At 41.6% G+C, this 17520-nt stretch overlaps 1 protein-coding gene across 1 annotated transcript in view; it reads left to right on the top strand.

Annotated features, from left to right (window-relative positions):
* Gda (guanine deaminase) overlaps nucleotides 1-17520 on the top strand; it is a 74200-nt gene that overhangs the window by 27131 nt on the left and 29549 nt on the right. Inside the window, exons 2-3 of the mRNA XM_032891710.1 lie at nucleotides 10637-10725; nucleotides 16672-16843. Of these exons, the coding sequence (XP_032747601.1) occupies nucleotides 10637-10725; nucleotides 16672-16843 (261 nt within the window). The remainder of the gene's footprint in view (nucleotides 1-10636; nucleotides 10726-16671; nucleotides 16844-17520) is intronic.

The following is a 17520-nucleotide window of genomic DNA, read 5'->3' as shown; positions in this document are numbered from 1 at the left end:
ATTTCAGGATTCAAATGCATCATTTAACTTTGTGTCTGACATTTGTGGTGAATTTCACTCAATGCTTAGTGCTAATTCGATACCATCTGAGCAGTTTCCTTCTTCCATAGTTGGTGAAGGCATCAAGGGATTCCAAATGCAGGAAGCAAAAATTAGGGTATAACATTTTGTATGTCAAAGCAATTTGCAGTATGTGAAGTGCATCCAAGTGTTCAGCACGGTCCCACCTGCTTGGAAAGCCGAGGGGCAGAACATGACCTGACTTCAGATGGCTGGTGTTAGGATGCTGTAAATGTTCCCATAGCTGCCATTCCGCATCCCATTGTGTATACCCCTCCTGTGGTCTTTCTTTCTAGTCATATGGCCAGTCCATAGATGACCAATGTGTGTGCATCATAAGAAACAAATCCTGAGTTTTCAAAAGAGAATATAGTGTTTTGTTAAATACTTTTATTAACTCATTTAACAGAAGGAAGGACACTTTCTGGCTATGTTAGGTGCAATGACCAATAGAAGCATCCCTTCATCATCCGAGATTCTCCCAACATATCCCCGTCTCTTTTTATCCTCACCGCTCAGATCCTACATTTTTTTCTGTAATGTTCTTAATTATCTTTATTCACCTACTTTATAGATTTATGTTTCTATAAACATATAAAAGTTCTTAAACTACTTTGGATTTGTAAAAAGTTGTAAGAAGAATACAAATAACTGTCATACGTTTCCCTAGGGTTAACGTTTTGCCAACTATTTTCTATTTTCCCCCAGCATCTCTAGACCCATGCTTCTCAGCCTTCCTAATGCTATGAGTCTTTAACAAAGTTCCTCATGTTGGGGTGCTCTACAACCATAACATTATTCCTCTGCTACTTCATAACTATAATTCTGCTACTGTTGTGAAGTGTAATATAGTGTCTAATATGCCAAATGTCTGATATGTAACCCCTGTGGGGGTTATGACCCACAGATCGAGAACCCCTGCATATACACAAGTTATGCCTTTCTGAGCTAAGAGTAAGTAGACATCCCATTTGTGATTATTTCAACTATCTACTTGACAAAAATCTAGACTCACCAGAGAAAACTGTCGTGGTGAGGAATTGTCTAGCTCAGATGGTCCTGTGGAAATATCTGTGGATTGTTTTGGTTGTATTAATTGAGATGGGAAGACCTGCTCACTGTTAGTGGCTCCCTTCCCTGGGCAGGAGATCTTGAACTGTGTAAGAGTAGAGAGAGCAAGCTGCGTGCTAGCATGCTTTCATTAATTCCGTGGTCTTTGTTCTTAACCACAGATGTAATGTAGAGCCGCTTCAAGTTACTGTCTTCTTAACTTCCCACAATAATAGACCCTGGAATTGTGAGCCCCAAACATCCCATATTTTTTAAGATTTTTTGGAATATTTTATCACAGCTATAGGAAAGGGCATTGAACTAAAAATGCTCACTAAGAAGTGGGATCATTGCTGTATATAAATTGATTTGGCTTTCAGACTTTTGGGACAGTTCTGTGGGGAGAATGTGGAAGAGTTCAGAACTAGAAAAGCAATTGACTACTGGAAACAGAGCATAATGGGTCCTTCTACGAGATGCTGAGAAAATTTTGGGCAATAAAGAGGCCAAGACCATGAAGTTTCAGAGGGGATCAAGGACTGTATCAGGAACTGGGAGAGGAGCTATTTGTATCCTGTTTTGGCTAAAAACCTGGCTTTAGTTTGTCTAGGTTTGAACACCTGAGTGCTTAGTTTAAAGATAATGGACTGATTTTGTTGACAGGGGAAATTTTAAGACGGGAAGGTATTTAGACTGGTGGCTGTAACTGACAGAGAGACAAATTGTAGAGAAACCACTACACTGGTAGAATGGAAAAGCATCCCGAGGGCAAAACTCTGTCCTTTGAAGGAGGTTCCATCTTGTGAAGAGACACTTTGATTTTAAGGAAGGAAGCTTGGGCTGGAGAGATAGCTAGCAGTTAAGAGCACTGATTGCTCTGCCAGAGGACCTGGGTTTGATACTTAGCACCTACATGGCTCACATTTTTTTCTAATTCCAGTTCTAGGGGATCTGATGTTCTTTTCTAGCCTCTAGGGTATCAGTCATGCACACGGTGTGCAGATCTACACAAAGGCAAAACAACCACACACACACACACACACACACACACACACACACACACACACAATAAAATAAAATATAAAAACCCCTCAAGTTAAAGTGGTTTCTTGTGTCTTAAAAGCAGCTGTCTAGCACTGTTTCCCAGGAGTTATCATACAGAAATTGATATAGCTGTGGTCTTTGGGGGCCTGGATATACCTTGAGCTGGTAACAGAACTTGGCAGTAAATATCAGTCATGTAGTTCTGCTTTTAAAGATGTAAAAGATACAGGATTGAGGGGACCTAGAGAGCCAGGCTATGTGTGACAGGATTTGGAGTCCCATGGAGAGATCCCAAAAGGCCATTGAGTAAAGCTGTGAAGAAGAAGTCTCAGTTGCAGTGATGACCCCAGGATACTGGGGATGCCAGGACTATGGGACATATGCCAAGGAGAATGGCAGGCTGAGTAGAACTAGCCTGAGGAACTCGCTTATTCCTCAGATGGTGGGGCTTAAGGAGTAAGGCTGCCCGAGCTTGTGGAGGCCAGTTGACTCCATTACAAACCTTAGATGTCAGGTACAGAGCTGTGGATGTTGTATTGATTTGATTGCCCTTTGCTATGTTCCAACTTTTTCTTTTTAGAGATGGGAAGGTTTATTCTGTGCCATTATATATTGGAAGTCTAAAACATGGTTTGGTTTCCATAGGAGCTCAGAGTTAACAGACTTCAGGTTTTTAAAATTGGAAGTTTTAAGACCATGGGGACTAAAAGTGCCCTGTGTTATACACTATGAGACAAGCACAAGACTTTTGGAACAGTGGGTAGAAGGTTATGGCATAAAGTGTGAAGTTGTGTGCAAAGTTGACAAGGGGTAGAGTTGTGATGTTTAAAGTTTCTAATTGATACCATCTAGAATCTCTTGGGACGAAAATCTCAATGAGGAATTGTCTAGACTAAGTTGGCCTGTGTGTCTATCTGTGGGGGACTGTTTTGATTACATTAATTGAGATGGGAAGACCCACTCAGTGTGGGTGGTCCCATTCCCTAGTCAGGAGATGCTGAACAGTGGTATCCTGCAGAAAGTGATTGAGTACAAACAAGCCTGTTTATATTCTTTGTTCTCTGTTTCTGATCGTAGATAAAATGTAACCAGCTCCCTCAGGCTCCTACCACTATGACTTCCCACTGTGGCAGACTGTCTATGTGCCATTAATTTTTTTTTTTTTATCAGCTTGACACAACACAGAGTCATCTGTGAAAAGGGAAACCTCAACTGAGAAAGTGTTTTCAGCAGATTAGCCCATAGGCTAGTCTGTGGGGATTTTTTTCTTGATTGATGACTGATATGGGAGGGTCCAGCTCTATGTAGGAAGTCCTGCCCCTGAGCAGGTGGTCCTGTGTTTTACAGGAAAGCAGGCTGAGCAAAGCCAGCAAGCCAACAAGCAGCATTCTGCTATAATCTCAGCTTCAGTTGTTATTGTTGTTGTTGTTGTTGTTGTTGTTTTATTAGTTAACACCCCACTGTTCCCCCTCCCAGACTCTCCCTCACAGAGTCCCTTTCCCTCATTCCCCCTCCCCTTCTCCTCTGAGAAGGTGGGGCGTGGCCACCTCTGTTTCTCCCAGTTCTGGCATCTTAAGTCTCAGCCTGATTAAGCACATCCTTTCCCACTGAGGCCAGACAAGGCAGCCATGAAGACTGCCATGTCCATTAGTTGGTGGCTTAGACTCAGAGCTCCCAGGGGTGGAGGATTATTGACTCTTTTGGTCCTGCTGTGGGGTTCCCACCTACTTCAGGGCCTTCAATCCTTCCCCCATCTTTCCCATAAATGCTTCTGACCTCCATTTCATGTTGGCTGTGGGTATCTGTTTCAGTCCACTGCTGAGCAGAGCCTGTCAGTTATGTTAGGCTCTCATCTCCGTGTATCATTACTCACATCAGCAATGTTCTGCTTATGCTCCTGCCTTGGCTTTCATCAGTGACAGACCATGATCAGATGTAAGGCAAATAAACCCTTTCTTCCCCAAGTTGGTTTTGGTCACTGTCTTATCACAACAAAATAAGACAAACTGTAAGTTTGGTTTATGCTCTAAGTCAAGTGACTTCTCTCAGGTTGGTTTTGTCAGACTATTTTTTATCACAGTGAACAAGAAACTAAGATACCATTCCCATTTAAATCCTTCACTGCACCCTTTCTAAACATTGGGGATGAAGCCTTATGTAATAATCATAACCATGCAGATTAGAAAATTGATGTGTAATTCTACTAGACAATGAGAACTCCTTCTGACCTTCTTCATGGTCTCAGTAATGCCTTTAAATGTCCCTTCCTCCCTCTGGGGCAGAATCGGCTCTGAAAATCCCAAGTCCCATCTGTGGGTCACACTTCTTTACTTGCCTTTCATCTGGGGCCAAGTCTTTGTCTTTCTTCATGTTTTGTGTGGCAGACACTTTTCAAGAATTCAGAACTCTTACACTGACCCTCAGTTTGGTGCGCATGTTTCCTCATGATGAACTTCAGCTGATCCATGTGAGAAGGAATGTCAGAATCAATGTGACGTTCCCAGTGAGTCTTGCCAGAACATGGAGGTGTGTGCTGTTATGGCAATGTCGGTGTTAACAATGTCTGTGGTCTTAGCCGTGTTTCTTCACTGGGAAGCTACTATTTTCTTTATAAAATAAATGTTATGGGAGGGTTCTTTTATAATTATTTAAATATCCTGTTGTGTAACCAAATTTCAGATCCAGGGTTTAGCATTTGGTTTCATAATGGATTTCAAATCCTTATTTTTTCAATGAATTTCCTTCATGTTTTAGTATTGTAGCTTATTTATTGGTCTACTGAAGAATGTATGGTTGTGTCTCCCTGTACTTAAAAATTTAGTATACAAAGTTCTGGAGAAAGTTTTTTTTTTAAATCACCTCTAGTTTATATGACCAGACACGCCATCAACTGACTGGAACAACCTCTAGGCAGATGATTTAGCCCAGCAAACACTCCTGATTGCTCTGAACCTGGAATGACACCCAGCCCGGTGTGCTCTCATATTTACAAAGAAAATATTAGATCAGAAAACCTAAGCCCTTCATGATATTCTTTGGTGTCTTTGTGGTAATTTTCACTTCACGTTGCCTTAATAGACTGACTTTTGTTTTTCAAACCAATCTCAACTTTCCATTAATCAGTTTGATATGAATTACACAAATATACCAATGTTTGTCTTTGACAAGGACTTCAGCAGTCTTTGAAGTAAAATATCTTTTCATCTGTTCTTATCTCCCACAAGTGACTCAAAGTGACTTTAGTAGATTTTTTGTGATGAGTACAGACACATGCTACCTTCTTTTGTTGCATAGATTGACTATTTCATAATTGTCTAGAAGTTTACTCTACATCATGGCAACAAGCCTTTTGCCCAAAAATTTCCATCTGGTGTTTGAAGCCTGTATCTCGCAGGGACTTGTATCATAAGCTGATAGTCATTATTCATCTGCTTTTGGCTTAAGTCTTTCTGAAATTATCGTTACTCCTAAATAGCCCTCATTTCACATGAGAGGCACTTGGACTTGTTTGCTTAACAGAAGGGACTTGATTTCCTCATCTGGATAACTAAGAGTTTGGCTGAGAAAGCCCCTGCTGGTTGGAACTTGCTATGGTTCCCGGAAACCTTGTTTTTAATGATCAGTGTATGTGATTAACACCTTGCCTAGACTGAGACCATGCCAGGCACTTGAATGAACAAGCAAGCAAGGGTATCCTAAGCCCTGAGAGTCCAGAGGTAAGGAAGCTACTGAACGAGGAAGAATGCATCAATCATATTTTCCTGCAGATTTTTAGAGATTTCCTAAAAATAACCCTGAAGGCTGACCATGACTTACAGTGTGTGCTTATCTTTGGTCTGGATTCCTTCCATGTGTTTTCCTAGGGCTGAGCTGGGTCTCCACTAGTATGTTTGGTGTTTCTGAGCATTCTGGACACACCCCATGTTGACCTTTCCTCAGAGGATTCAGGTTACTCATCCCATCATGAAAATCCATGCTTAAACAATATCTCTCCCGGAGACCATTGCATTCATCCTTCGGTCCATCCATTTTTCACTTTCCATTACGATGTGTCATAGTAACACCATATGCGTTTTACCCACCATGAATCGATTGCTCCCACCTCCTTCGATAATGCTGTTCAAGCAGAGGTCCACAGACGGTATTGGATGGACAAAAAGGCAAACAAGAGCAAGAAGAAGGTGGAGTGGATGGGGAATCGATGCTCTCCCCACCCACTGCTCCGATAGCGTGGGCAGCATGCCTTTGGCTGCTGTGCCTCTTATTGTTTGTCGCTTCCTCGCCTCTGTTCCTGTGGCTGCCCCTTCCAACCCTTTTCCTCCGCTTGATATTCATCAAGTATCAGTTCCTTCCTCTTACTGCCCAATTCTGACCTTTCCTGCCCGCACCACTGTTCCTCCCTCTGATGCAGTGGAGGAGGGCTCCACCATGCGCCCTCCCCTCCACGTATATCTTACTCTTTACCTATCTGGGTGTATTTTTCCTCCCCAGCCATAGGCTCTGTGTGTAGACACCAGACTTCAACCTACATGTTCACATGTGTGCCCATATCCACACCCATACCGTATTATCATCAAAAGCATCATTATAATCTAGTAATCTAGATTTTAAAAAGATGCCTTAACATTATATTGTTATTGAAAATATTTAATCTCAATCCTGTGTTTCTATCCCGTCTTTGGCCATTTAATTCCCAGGTAAAAACACACACAACCTTTATATGTATAATAAGCCTTAATCAGCACTGTAATCAGCCTTAGAACTGGGCAGATATCTATGCTCTATGCTATGATGCTTATTTCCCAGCTAAAAATCCCATTAGATAATTTGCTACGTTTTATCTGGGCTGCTCTTACCCCAATTCACCAATCCACATGGCCATTATTTTAAAATTCTTATTCCTTGCTGGCTTTTTCTCTCTTCCTTCTTCTTCTTCTCTCCTCCTCATAGTCTCCTCCAACCCCAAAGCCAGAAACACCAAGCCCCGCCTATCTCAATTCTGCCCAGGCTGTCAGCATCTAAAATAACTTGGGGACAAGGTCACATATCATTTGGGTCTACACCTGGACTGTCTCATCTCTGGGGGAACTAGGCCTTAGGGCCTGCACTTAGCATTACAATACAAAGCAACAGACCAAACCTCAACATTATATAAAGGATAATTTTCCACTCAGCAGATATGTCTCCATTATTTTAATCATTCTTCTGTTTTGCTGTATCTAGCTAGTCCTTTCTGACTTTGAGATAATAGTCTTTGATTATGTGTGGTATGGACTTTGAGGATAGATGGAGTGAGAGTTTTGTAGAGAGGGTAACTATAAAACCAGCATTGTGAATGTCTACACTGTGAGTTCCCGGGAGAAATACTCCTCGCTCTTAAAAGAAAACCTCGTATCTTCCTAAAAAGAATTTTTATAAGCAGTATAAGACTTTAAACTTTTAAACATTGGAGGTATGTATGACTTGTCGGATGTAGATATGTAGAGTACATTATTTCTAGCATTTTAGAAGTAGTCACTCCTTCAAATTAAACCACAATCTTTAAAATTTCTTGGATGGGAGCAGGGGTGATGTGGTAACATGTGCTTTTAATCTTAGCACTTGGAAGGTGGAGGCAGGCAGATCTAAGAGTTCAAGGCCAGCCTGATCAACATAGCAACCCTGCCAGGGTGATGTGAGACCAACATATAGACTTTCTTTTTTCTCCCTCTTGTTTGTTTATTTATTTATTTATTTATTTACTTATTTATTTACATCCCAAACACTGCTCCTTCCTCTCAGTCCCCCCCCTTGAGTTCCTCCCCCTTTCCTCCTCCTCCTCTCCTCTGAGAGAGTGGCCCCTCCCCTAGGTAGTCCTTCACTCTGGTCAACATCAAGTCTCTGGGTTGTTAGCCTCTTCTCCCACTGAGGCCAAATGAAGCAACCCTGTTGGGAAACAGATTCCAGTCAGGCAACAGCTTTAGGGAGAGCCCCAGCTCCAGTTATTTGGGGAACACACATGGAGATTGAGCTGCCTGCCTGTCCTAGGGGCCTTGGTCCAGCTCGTGTATGCTCTTTGCTTGGTGGCTCAGTCTCTGGAAGCTCCCAGAGATCCATGTTAGCTGACTGTTGGTCTTCCTGTGGAGTTCCTATCTCCTTCAGAGTTTTCCGTCCTCCAACTCTTTCATAAGAGACCTTGACTTCCATACAGTGTTTGGCTGTGGCTGTCTATATCTGTTTCAGTCAGCTGCTGGATAGAGTCTCTCAGGGGACAAGTTGTGCTAGGCTCCTGTCTATAAGCATAACAGAAGATTGGTCAGAGATTGGTCAGAGATTGGTTCTTGCCCATGGAATGGATCTTAAGTTGGGCAGGTTATTGGTTGGCCGTTCCTTCAGTCTCTACCCCATCTTTGTCTCCGAATTTCTTTTAGACAGGACAAATTTTGGGTCAAAAGTTTTGGGGGTAGGTTGGTGTTCTTATCCTTCCATGGGGGTTCTGCCTGGCTACAGGAGGTGAGCCCTTTAGGTTCCACATTCCCATTGTTATGTACCTCAGCTAAGGTCTCCCATATTGACTCCTGAGAGCCTCCTTCATCCCAGGTCTCTGGGACTTCCTAGAGATTCCCTTACCCTCCAACCCCCAGCAGCTGCAGATTTCTATTCATTCTCCTGATTCTCTGCCCCTCTTTCCTGTCTCTCCCATTTCTTATTTTCTTCTTTTTATGGTTTGAAATGCTATACAGTTCCCCTTTTCCTACTGAATTTTAAATTCTGGTGTAATCCCGTACACAGTTTTAATCTAATGCACGATATTTTCTTCTTGGAAGTCTTATTGAATAACTCTTACTATAACATTCATGGGCATAAATTGAAATTTCCCAGGAACATGAAGAAGTTTTAAAATGTCTGTTGTCTATATTGAAAAGCAATTTGTTACATACAAGTAAAAAGATACTCCCTGCAATTGTATAATGGGTCATTGATTATTTCTTGTTGGAAACAGAGGCAGCAAAATTTTTCTTAATTTCTATTTTTATAGATATCAATAATGAAAACCATTTTTATATAAATCAAAAGAATGGAGATAGAAAAAAATTTATTGTAGCATTATTGACTCATTCCTTGAACGTTTAAATTATTTGGTTAAAATAATATATTAATAGTTAAAGTTAATTTTAATCCTCTATTGGGTGATAAACAATTAGTTCATCTGCCAGTCAGCTGGTTCTGTTGACAGCAAAGGCCACAGACCTAGAGAAGTCTCACAGAGTGCCAGGCACAGGAGGTTATGTATTATATAAGATATCACCACATAAGGGTTTGATTCTGTGAGATTCTATTTATTGTAGAAAACCACTGTTTACTCTGAACTTCTCACAGGGGTAGCAAAACTGCCTCAGTTTCCAATTTTTTTCATCTTTATTTTGCTCAAAACTATTTATTCCTAATATATTTCACATCTGTAAGTTTTATAATACTACCTATTTATGAACTTTATATTAGATCATTTTTGAAAAATATTGATTAATTTTAATTTTATGGCTTTTAAAATAATTATGCAATAGACTTTGATGAGTGTTCATTCTTCCTTTTTAAATCTTTATCGTTTCAAGTGTATCTTTATAATCATCTAATTATTTTAATTTAGGAATTATTTCTAATCAATATCACAATTTTTTAAAAGGCATGTCTCAATGAACAAAGAAATACTTTTTTTCTTTTCAGTTATACAAATTATTTTGTCCTGAGGTATATTGCCTTAATTCTCACTCTACTAGATAGATAATTTTTATTTTCTAGAGGTTTTTCAAGTTTTAATTTTAATAAAACACCTTTTTTCCTCATAATTTTGCATCTAAAACTGAAACAGGAAAGGCTTTAGGATCTGGCCCGGTGGTAGATCATGCCCAACACAGCAAAACAAAGCAAACAAAGGCTCCAAACAGGATATTTTCTGCATTTTAACCTCATGACTTCCTATCTTTTCTTGATGAACCATCTACTTGATAGAGAAATGAGTCACAGTGTGCAAAATAGACATAAACAGACTTGACCATTTCCCATGTATTGGGCACAGGCTAATTTCATCACCAGAATTATATCATATTTAGTCTCCACACAAACATGAGGCAGTGTTTCCCCTAACAGCAGACTCTTATTAGGTTCAAGTCGGGTGTTTTTGCACACAGTAGTTCCCATAATCACCTTAATGAAGGATAAATGATGCCCCTTGTCCTTGTCAGTGTGAGTCTTTGGAAGAACACATTTGAAATCTCAGGTCTACATTTTTGCAGACGAGAAGTTGGATGCACTTTAGTTCTAAGGATGACCAAACACAAACTATTGACATATTTTTCCCTCCAAAATTAATCTCATTTGGCACCAAATATCTTTTAAAATTAACTCAGCATCACTCTGCTTCGAAAACATTAGTGTGTTTTGTGTCAACAAATGGCTATGATTTATTAACATCTGACCTTTTTTTCCTTTCTTCCTCTTAAAGATAGTGTTTCTAGAAGAATCGTCTCAGCAAGAAAAACTGGCCAAAGAATGGTGCTTCAAACCGTGTGAGATCAGAGAGCTGAGCCACCAGTAAGTCTCTGCCAACATCATCCCTACTGCTGGAAGCCAATATCAGGTTCAAGCAATGAGAAGTGTTCATTGAGAGAGGGGAGGCTTGCTAGCTAACCAGTTAGCCTTAGTGAGGAAGATGGCTGAGGCGAAGCCCATCTGAAGGATAGAAACTTTAAGGACCAGAGGCTGCCATTGTTCCTTTATTTCTTTAGCAAACATCTATTGAGTGTTTCGTGTGCAGTGTTAGAATCTTAACAAGTCTTTAGCCCCATATAAGATGGGGGAGGGGAGGGACAAAAACAGGGAAAGTATTAAGGAACAGAGTTTGAGAAGCTCTTCTGATGGCGTGGTTAGGGAGGACCTGTGTTCAGAGTGCACTTGAGTTGCAATTTTATGGTCTTTACTACCTACGTAAAATGCACTTCTAATGGAGGGCTCACTGTCTCCATGGCCTGACTGATTTGTTATATACAAATGAGAACACTTGTCTCAAGCTGACATATTTGATCGAATTTCAGAAGGCTGTGTGGCACCATCATTTTTTAGTCTGAAAATCCATTTAAAACTTGGAAAGTGACTTTAGGGTAATGGAGTTGGAAGTTCACTGAACTAATGACAGTGTTCAAACAGACTGTGACACTGGCCTAGGCCCTCAGTCAACTGTTCTTATTGTACAGCTTGTATCAGTGTTTGTCACTGATACAACATGATAGAACATGATAGAACTCATGATACTCATGATAGAACATGAGTGATGGATGGGGAATGCCATCACATGCCTGTAATCCCAGCACTGGGAGGCTGGGGCTAGTCTAGGGCAAGTTCAAGGCTAGTAGTCTGGGTTATATATTGAGACTTCACTTCAAAAAGGAAGTGAGAAGAGGGGTGGGGTGGGGCATGGAACTGTGGATGTAAATTAGTGATAGAACACATGCTTGTTATGTACAAAGTCCTCGGGTTTACAAAAATAAAGTTAAATAGATATAAAGAAATATAAAAGATGGTAGGTAGGTATCCTGATTGCTGTATATAGGGTTCTGTATATTCTTTTTTTCTCCATTTTTTAAAATGCTGGGTTTAAAGTGTGAAGTTGATGTTCTAAGGGAGTTATGCTGACTAAATATTGTGGGGAGGAGAAAACCAACAAGCGAAGAGAGGAGAGCTATTTCACCTCCTTCAGGGGAAGCCAGTGAACCACCTCTCTGCTCTGCCTCGAGTTGGCTCTTGGTAGCTCGCATCCAGCTCCAAGTCATATGGAGAATTGACTTCTACCCTGACAGGTTACAAGTGTGTAACCATCTCTGAACTGCATCTTGTCTCTGTAAAATGAGGTAGTGCACTTAAGAACTTTGTTCCACACACATCTCTCACATCCCACACTCTTACATCTCTATCTCGGCAAACCGCATGCTCACCCTCGAGTGTGTGGGTTTTGGTGGGGACCCATCCCAGCACTTCTTATGTTGGGTAAAAGCCACACTCAGGCCACAGTAAGTCCTTTCTAGCCCATCTTCTGCTCTCAAATACTGCGCCCTCAAGCACCTCCTTTGCTCTTGAGTCCTGATAAGCACACACAGGCTCCCCCTGCATAAAAAGTAAAGTCATGAAGTCCCATGTACTCTTCCCATCATGACTGTTGCTATGAAATATGCCCAATTCTTTCTCTATCACCCACATGGGGAGCCCCTTACTCCTCAGCACCTTGGACAGAGCTAAGGTAATCTGTGCCTCAGGGAGTAAATCCCTTCATAGTTCAGTGACTGTGGGGTCACTGCATCCTGGGTTCTATAGTCTCTCTAAGGCTTCATATCCCTTGCCTTCAGATTCTTGTCACAATGGCCATCCCCCCCCTGTTATTTCCTGGTTCCCCTCTTTTCTCTTGGTGACAGTTCTGGCAATGTCAGTCAGCATCTTCTTTTCTTTCTCTGTCCTTAAATGGACACTGCTGCTCAAGAGTTAGCTTTGTTTATTTCTACAGACATTTCTGCCATTTGAAGCTTAAAGAGAAGCTTCTCAACCCTGAATCCTGTCTTTAACTCTTGTGTGACAGCTTATCCCACACCTTCAGTAACTTCTTGGACATGTAGAAGTCACAAACTAGAGACTAGATGTGGTTTGAGTGTGTCCTTCAAAGGTCCATATGCTAGAAGTTGGATCCAGTGTACAGTACCACTAATGAGAAGTGGTAGGACTTTTGAACGGTGGGACCTGTTTAGAGATGATTCGTGATGATCGCACAAAGTGAGGGGGTTCTTGTGAGAGTGGGTTGAATTAAAGTGACTATATTCCATACAGTTGGCTTATTCCATATGCAGCTGGTTATTTTTATAGTTCTCTGTGTGGTGTTATGCAGCAAGGTGTGCCCTTGCCTAGATCGTGCATATACACTTTTAGAAGTGTGAGCTAAATAAACCTCTTTTAAAAGTAAAGTATCTACCCTTAGGTAGTTTGTTGCAGAAATACGAAACAGTGAACTGCCTCATACTTTGACACTTGGCTTAGGCTGACATCATGTGACCCTGCACACCAGACTCTGTACTCGGGTTCTCTGTACTTTGTGTGTTCACCCTCATATGCTTAAAACTTTATCTCTCTGACTCCTCTCCTTTGCTTCTAGGGTCTGAAAAAATGCTATATTCTTCCTCTCGTATTGATCATTTGCTTTTCCATTCCCATTACTGTCACCTTTGTTAGAAACTTTGCATGTAGAAGGCTTCAGGACTCTCCTAGCTCATGTATTTTTATCATGTGTATATTTGTACAAGGCTATGTGTGTGTGCACATGCATGCACACATGGAAAAGCTGAGTTTGATACGGAATATCTTCTTCAACCATTTGCCACCTTATTTGTTGAAATCCAGAGCTTATCAGTTCAGCTAATCTACTCAGCTAGCTTGCTTCCCCTGTGCAAGGTGAGCCACCATGCCCTCCTGGTATTTACCTGAGGATGAGAAATTTGAACTCTGGTTCTTAGGCTTGCCTGGGAAGCACTTTATCCACTGAACCATCTCTCAGGCCCTTCAACGTTATGTTTTGGAAGTGATTCATATTGTAAGAGCACTTGCTTTTTATTTCCCTGAATAGTATTCCACTGGGCCGGAGTTTGTTTATCCATATTTTCCCATGGCAGTTATTTATATTGTTTCTAACTTGAGGCTATGATATGAACAGAACTGCTGCAAACATTCCTGCACGATCTGTTTTATAAACTTACTCTTCATTTCTCCTGAGTAGACACTGAAGAGTGAAATTATTCACTAAGATCCTGTGTAACAAGATCTCCCCCTCTTCCCCTCTCCCTCTCCCTCTCCCTCTTCCCCTCTCCCTCTCTCTTTCTCTTTCTCTTTCTCTCTCTCTAACACACATGCCCACATACTACCCTAATATCTTGAACTATTATGAAGTCTCTGAAGACAAGAAGATGCCTCATTTCTCTGTAGACTCCCCACAAGTCTTAGCCGAGCTTCCTAAACGTAACTGAAGAGTACTCACCTGCTTGTGAACTCAAAGCTGTTTCACTTTGTGGTGGTAAAGAGAGTAAGAGCCCCAAAGACAGAGGTTCTGAGAGAGGACAGTGACTGACACATTTCACACTGTAGTATCCCTTCTCTTTTATAAAAATATTTTTCTTGGATATTTTATGTATTTATATTTCAAATATTATTCCCTTTTCCCCCCTCTCATACCCCTCTGCTTCTGTGAGGATGCTCCCACTCCAACCTCAACACCCTGGCATTATCCTGCACTGGGGAAACAAGTCTTCACAGGACCAAGGGCTTTTCCTCTCATCGATGCTAGACAATGCCATCCTCTGCCACATATGTAGCTGGAGTCATGGGTCCTTCCATGTATATTCTTTAGTTGGTGGTTTAGTCCCTGGGAGCTCTGGTGGAGTCTGGTTGGTTGATATTGTTGTTCTTCCTATGGTGTTGCAAACCCCTTCAGCTCCTTCAGTCTTTTCTCTAACTCCTCCATTGGGGTCCCCTTGTTCAGTCTAATGGTTAGCTGCAACCATGCTCATCTGTATCAGTAGGGCTCTGCAGAGCCTCTCAGGAGACATCTATCTCAGGCTCCTCCAGCAAGTACTTCTTGGCCTTAGCAATAATGACTGGGTCTGGTGGCAGCATGTGGGATGGATCCCCGGGTGGGGCAGTCTCTGGATGGTCTTTCCTTCAGTCCCTGCTCCATTCTTTGTCCCTGTATTTCCTCCCAGGAGTATTTTGTTCTCCCTTCTAAGAAGGAATGAAGCATGCACATTTTGGTCTTCCTTCTTCTTGGGCTTCATATGATCTGTGAATTGCTTCTTGGGTATTCCAAGCTTTTGGGCTAATATCCACTTCTCAGTGAGTGCACACCATGTGTGTTCTTTTCTTATTCATGAGTTGTCACTGTTCTTTGTCACATAGAGTGTAGTGAACAAGAAGACAAAGCTCCTAAGCTAAAAATTAGCCTTTTCAAGCTAAGGACACTTCCTGAGTTTACGTTTATTGTTATACAAACGAGGATGCAACTTGCCTACTCTTGAACATTAAGTTTTCACCAGCAGCAGCATTTACTGATGCTTTCTGCCTTGCCTAGGCACCACTCTTACATCCAGTAACTCAGTCCTCCCCACAATTTTGTGGCCCTAACACTACTTATTTTTCATGAGGTAAAAGGTGAGATTCAGAGAGACTGGGTCACATGACACGTATCCCCCTGCTGGTTAATGGTGAGTCCTCACTCGGACAGTCTGATCTAGACTGTATATATGTAACTGCCATAGCAAGCTGCCTACCACAAGTGGCATGACGCTCAGAGGATGCTGTGCCCAGCTCCGGTGCATGCACACATTCAGTGTTAGCTGTAATAACTTTAGCCGTGCCACCACTTCTAGTTCTCTTCTTAAAATAGAGCATTTTAAAGCTGCTCGTGACCGCATCTTACATCTGGATGTATGGATGCATTTCATTTGCTGGCTAAGATTTTTTTTTTTTCTTGTGGTGTCAAGTGCTGAGTTCAGGTTCGTTGGGTGACGTTTCAGGTGCTGCAGTGACAGTAATAGGGTATATATATCATCTGTTAATAGATATGTGATTGGACGAGTTGATGCAATGACTGCCCAAGGGAACTGAGTTAGCTCATCCATGTCTACTAGCATTGGCCTGCCTCCCTTTTGTGGATAGTGCTCTGACAACATAAAAATATCCATCTAAAATATAGAATAAACAGAAATGTGGCTGGGTAGTAGGCAGGGCTCAGCTGATCAGTATGAAGTATGAAGATGTGCACAGTAGTGCATGCCTGTCATCTGAGCACCGAGAAGGAAGACGGAGGAGAAATATGAGTCCAATGCCAGCGGGGGCTATACAGCAAAATCATGTCTCAAAAAGGAAAGAAGAAACGCAGAAGCTTGGATGGTGGTCACAGCATCTCCCTTCTCAGTACCTCACCTTCAGACCAACAGCTCATGTCTACACTTTCCTGGGAGAGATCTAGGATCTCAGAACAGCCCAAGCATGTTCCTGATGCTTCTGTTGAGAGCTCAGCCTTTGAACACATGGAGGACAAGGATTTCTCGCAGTCTTCTAAGATGAAGAGAGCCACTGAGCCTTAGATCACTGTTTCTTAACTTTAGTCCCTCTCTGTGACATGTGTGTCTGTCCCTCAGCCCAGATCTTGAGGCTTAAAGACCCCACCCCCACCTGTGCTCTCTGTCCAGTTGTGAAAACGGAGTCATAGGATGTGCCTGTGCCCCTCTCTTTTCTTCTGCTACAGCGGCTTGGCGTATGTGCACTTTGATGTTTCCTTTCTTCCATGGTCTCGGATTAGAACTGTACACATTGCAACTTAAGTGCTCTCTCTCTCTTTTAGCACAACATTTTACTTAAAAATAAGAAACTTCAAGTTGTAAATTTGTGGGATAAATGGTACCCTCATCTAAAGATGCTATTCAATGCTTTCCTTTTCTCTTTGCTTCTCAGTGAGTTCTTCATGCCAGGCCTTGTTGATACACACATCCATGCCCCTCAGTATGCCTTTGCTGGAAGCAACGTCGACCTGCCACTTTTGGACTGGCTGAACAAGTATACATTTCCTACAGAACAAAGGTTCCAGAGCACTGATGTGGCTGAAGAAGTCTACACTAGAGTTGTTGTGAGTATTGTGTGTAAGGTCCTGTGTGATGCCTGTTCATCTGTGCAAACATTCATTTCTAGGACCAGACTTCAGGTATAAGACAGAGGACATTAAGGTTGGCAAGGACTGCAACAGTTTTAGCTCTTTTCAAAATCCACTGGCTATGCTACCATCACAGTGACAAGAGAATTTGAGTCTCAGGACCCTTGTCTCAGCCTGATAGATTCTACAGCATTCTCTTAGTCTTGTCCTCTGGGTGCTTTCTCTCATTGCAGCCATAACCCTGTTCTGAGGACCAAATGGAATATCTGTGTGACTTTTAAAAGACTCTATGACTCACTGTGCCCATCTGTAAAACTCAGATAATGATAGTACCTATTTTATGGGATTATTATGATAATACACCAGGTTAATATTTGTGGGCTACTTAAAATATTGCCTAGAACATGGTAAGATCTATCTATCTATCTATCTATCTATCTATCTATCTATCTATCTATCTATCTATCTATCTATCTACCTACCTACCTACCTATCTACCTACCTACTTACCTACCTACCCAATCTATCCATCTATCTATTTATTTATTTCTCTATTTGTTTAATATTCAAGAAAAAATAAAGTTCAAATTACATTTAGGAAGATAGCACATTGTTTCAGTAGGTTTTCGAGGAGGGAAGACAGGGTGGTCCCA

This window comes from Rattus rattus, chromosome 2 (genome assembly GCF_011064425.1).
Source record: "Rattus rattus isolate New Zealand chromosome 2, Rrattus_CSIRO_v1, whole genome shotgun sequence".
Lineage (NCBI taxonomy): Eukaryota > Metazoa > Chordata > Mammalia > Rodentia > Muridae > Rattus > Rattus rattus.
The sequence above is the reverse complement of the archived record's forward strand: the minus strand, read 5'-3'. Positions and strand labels throughout refer to the sequence as shown.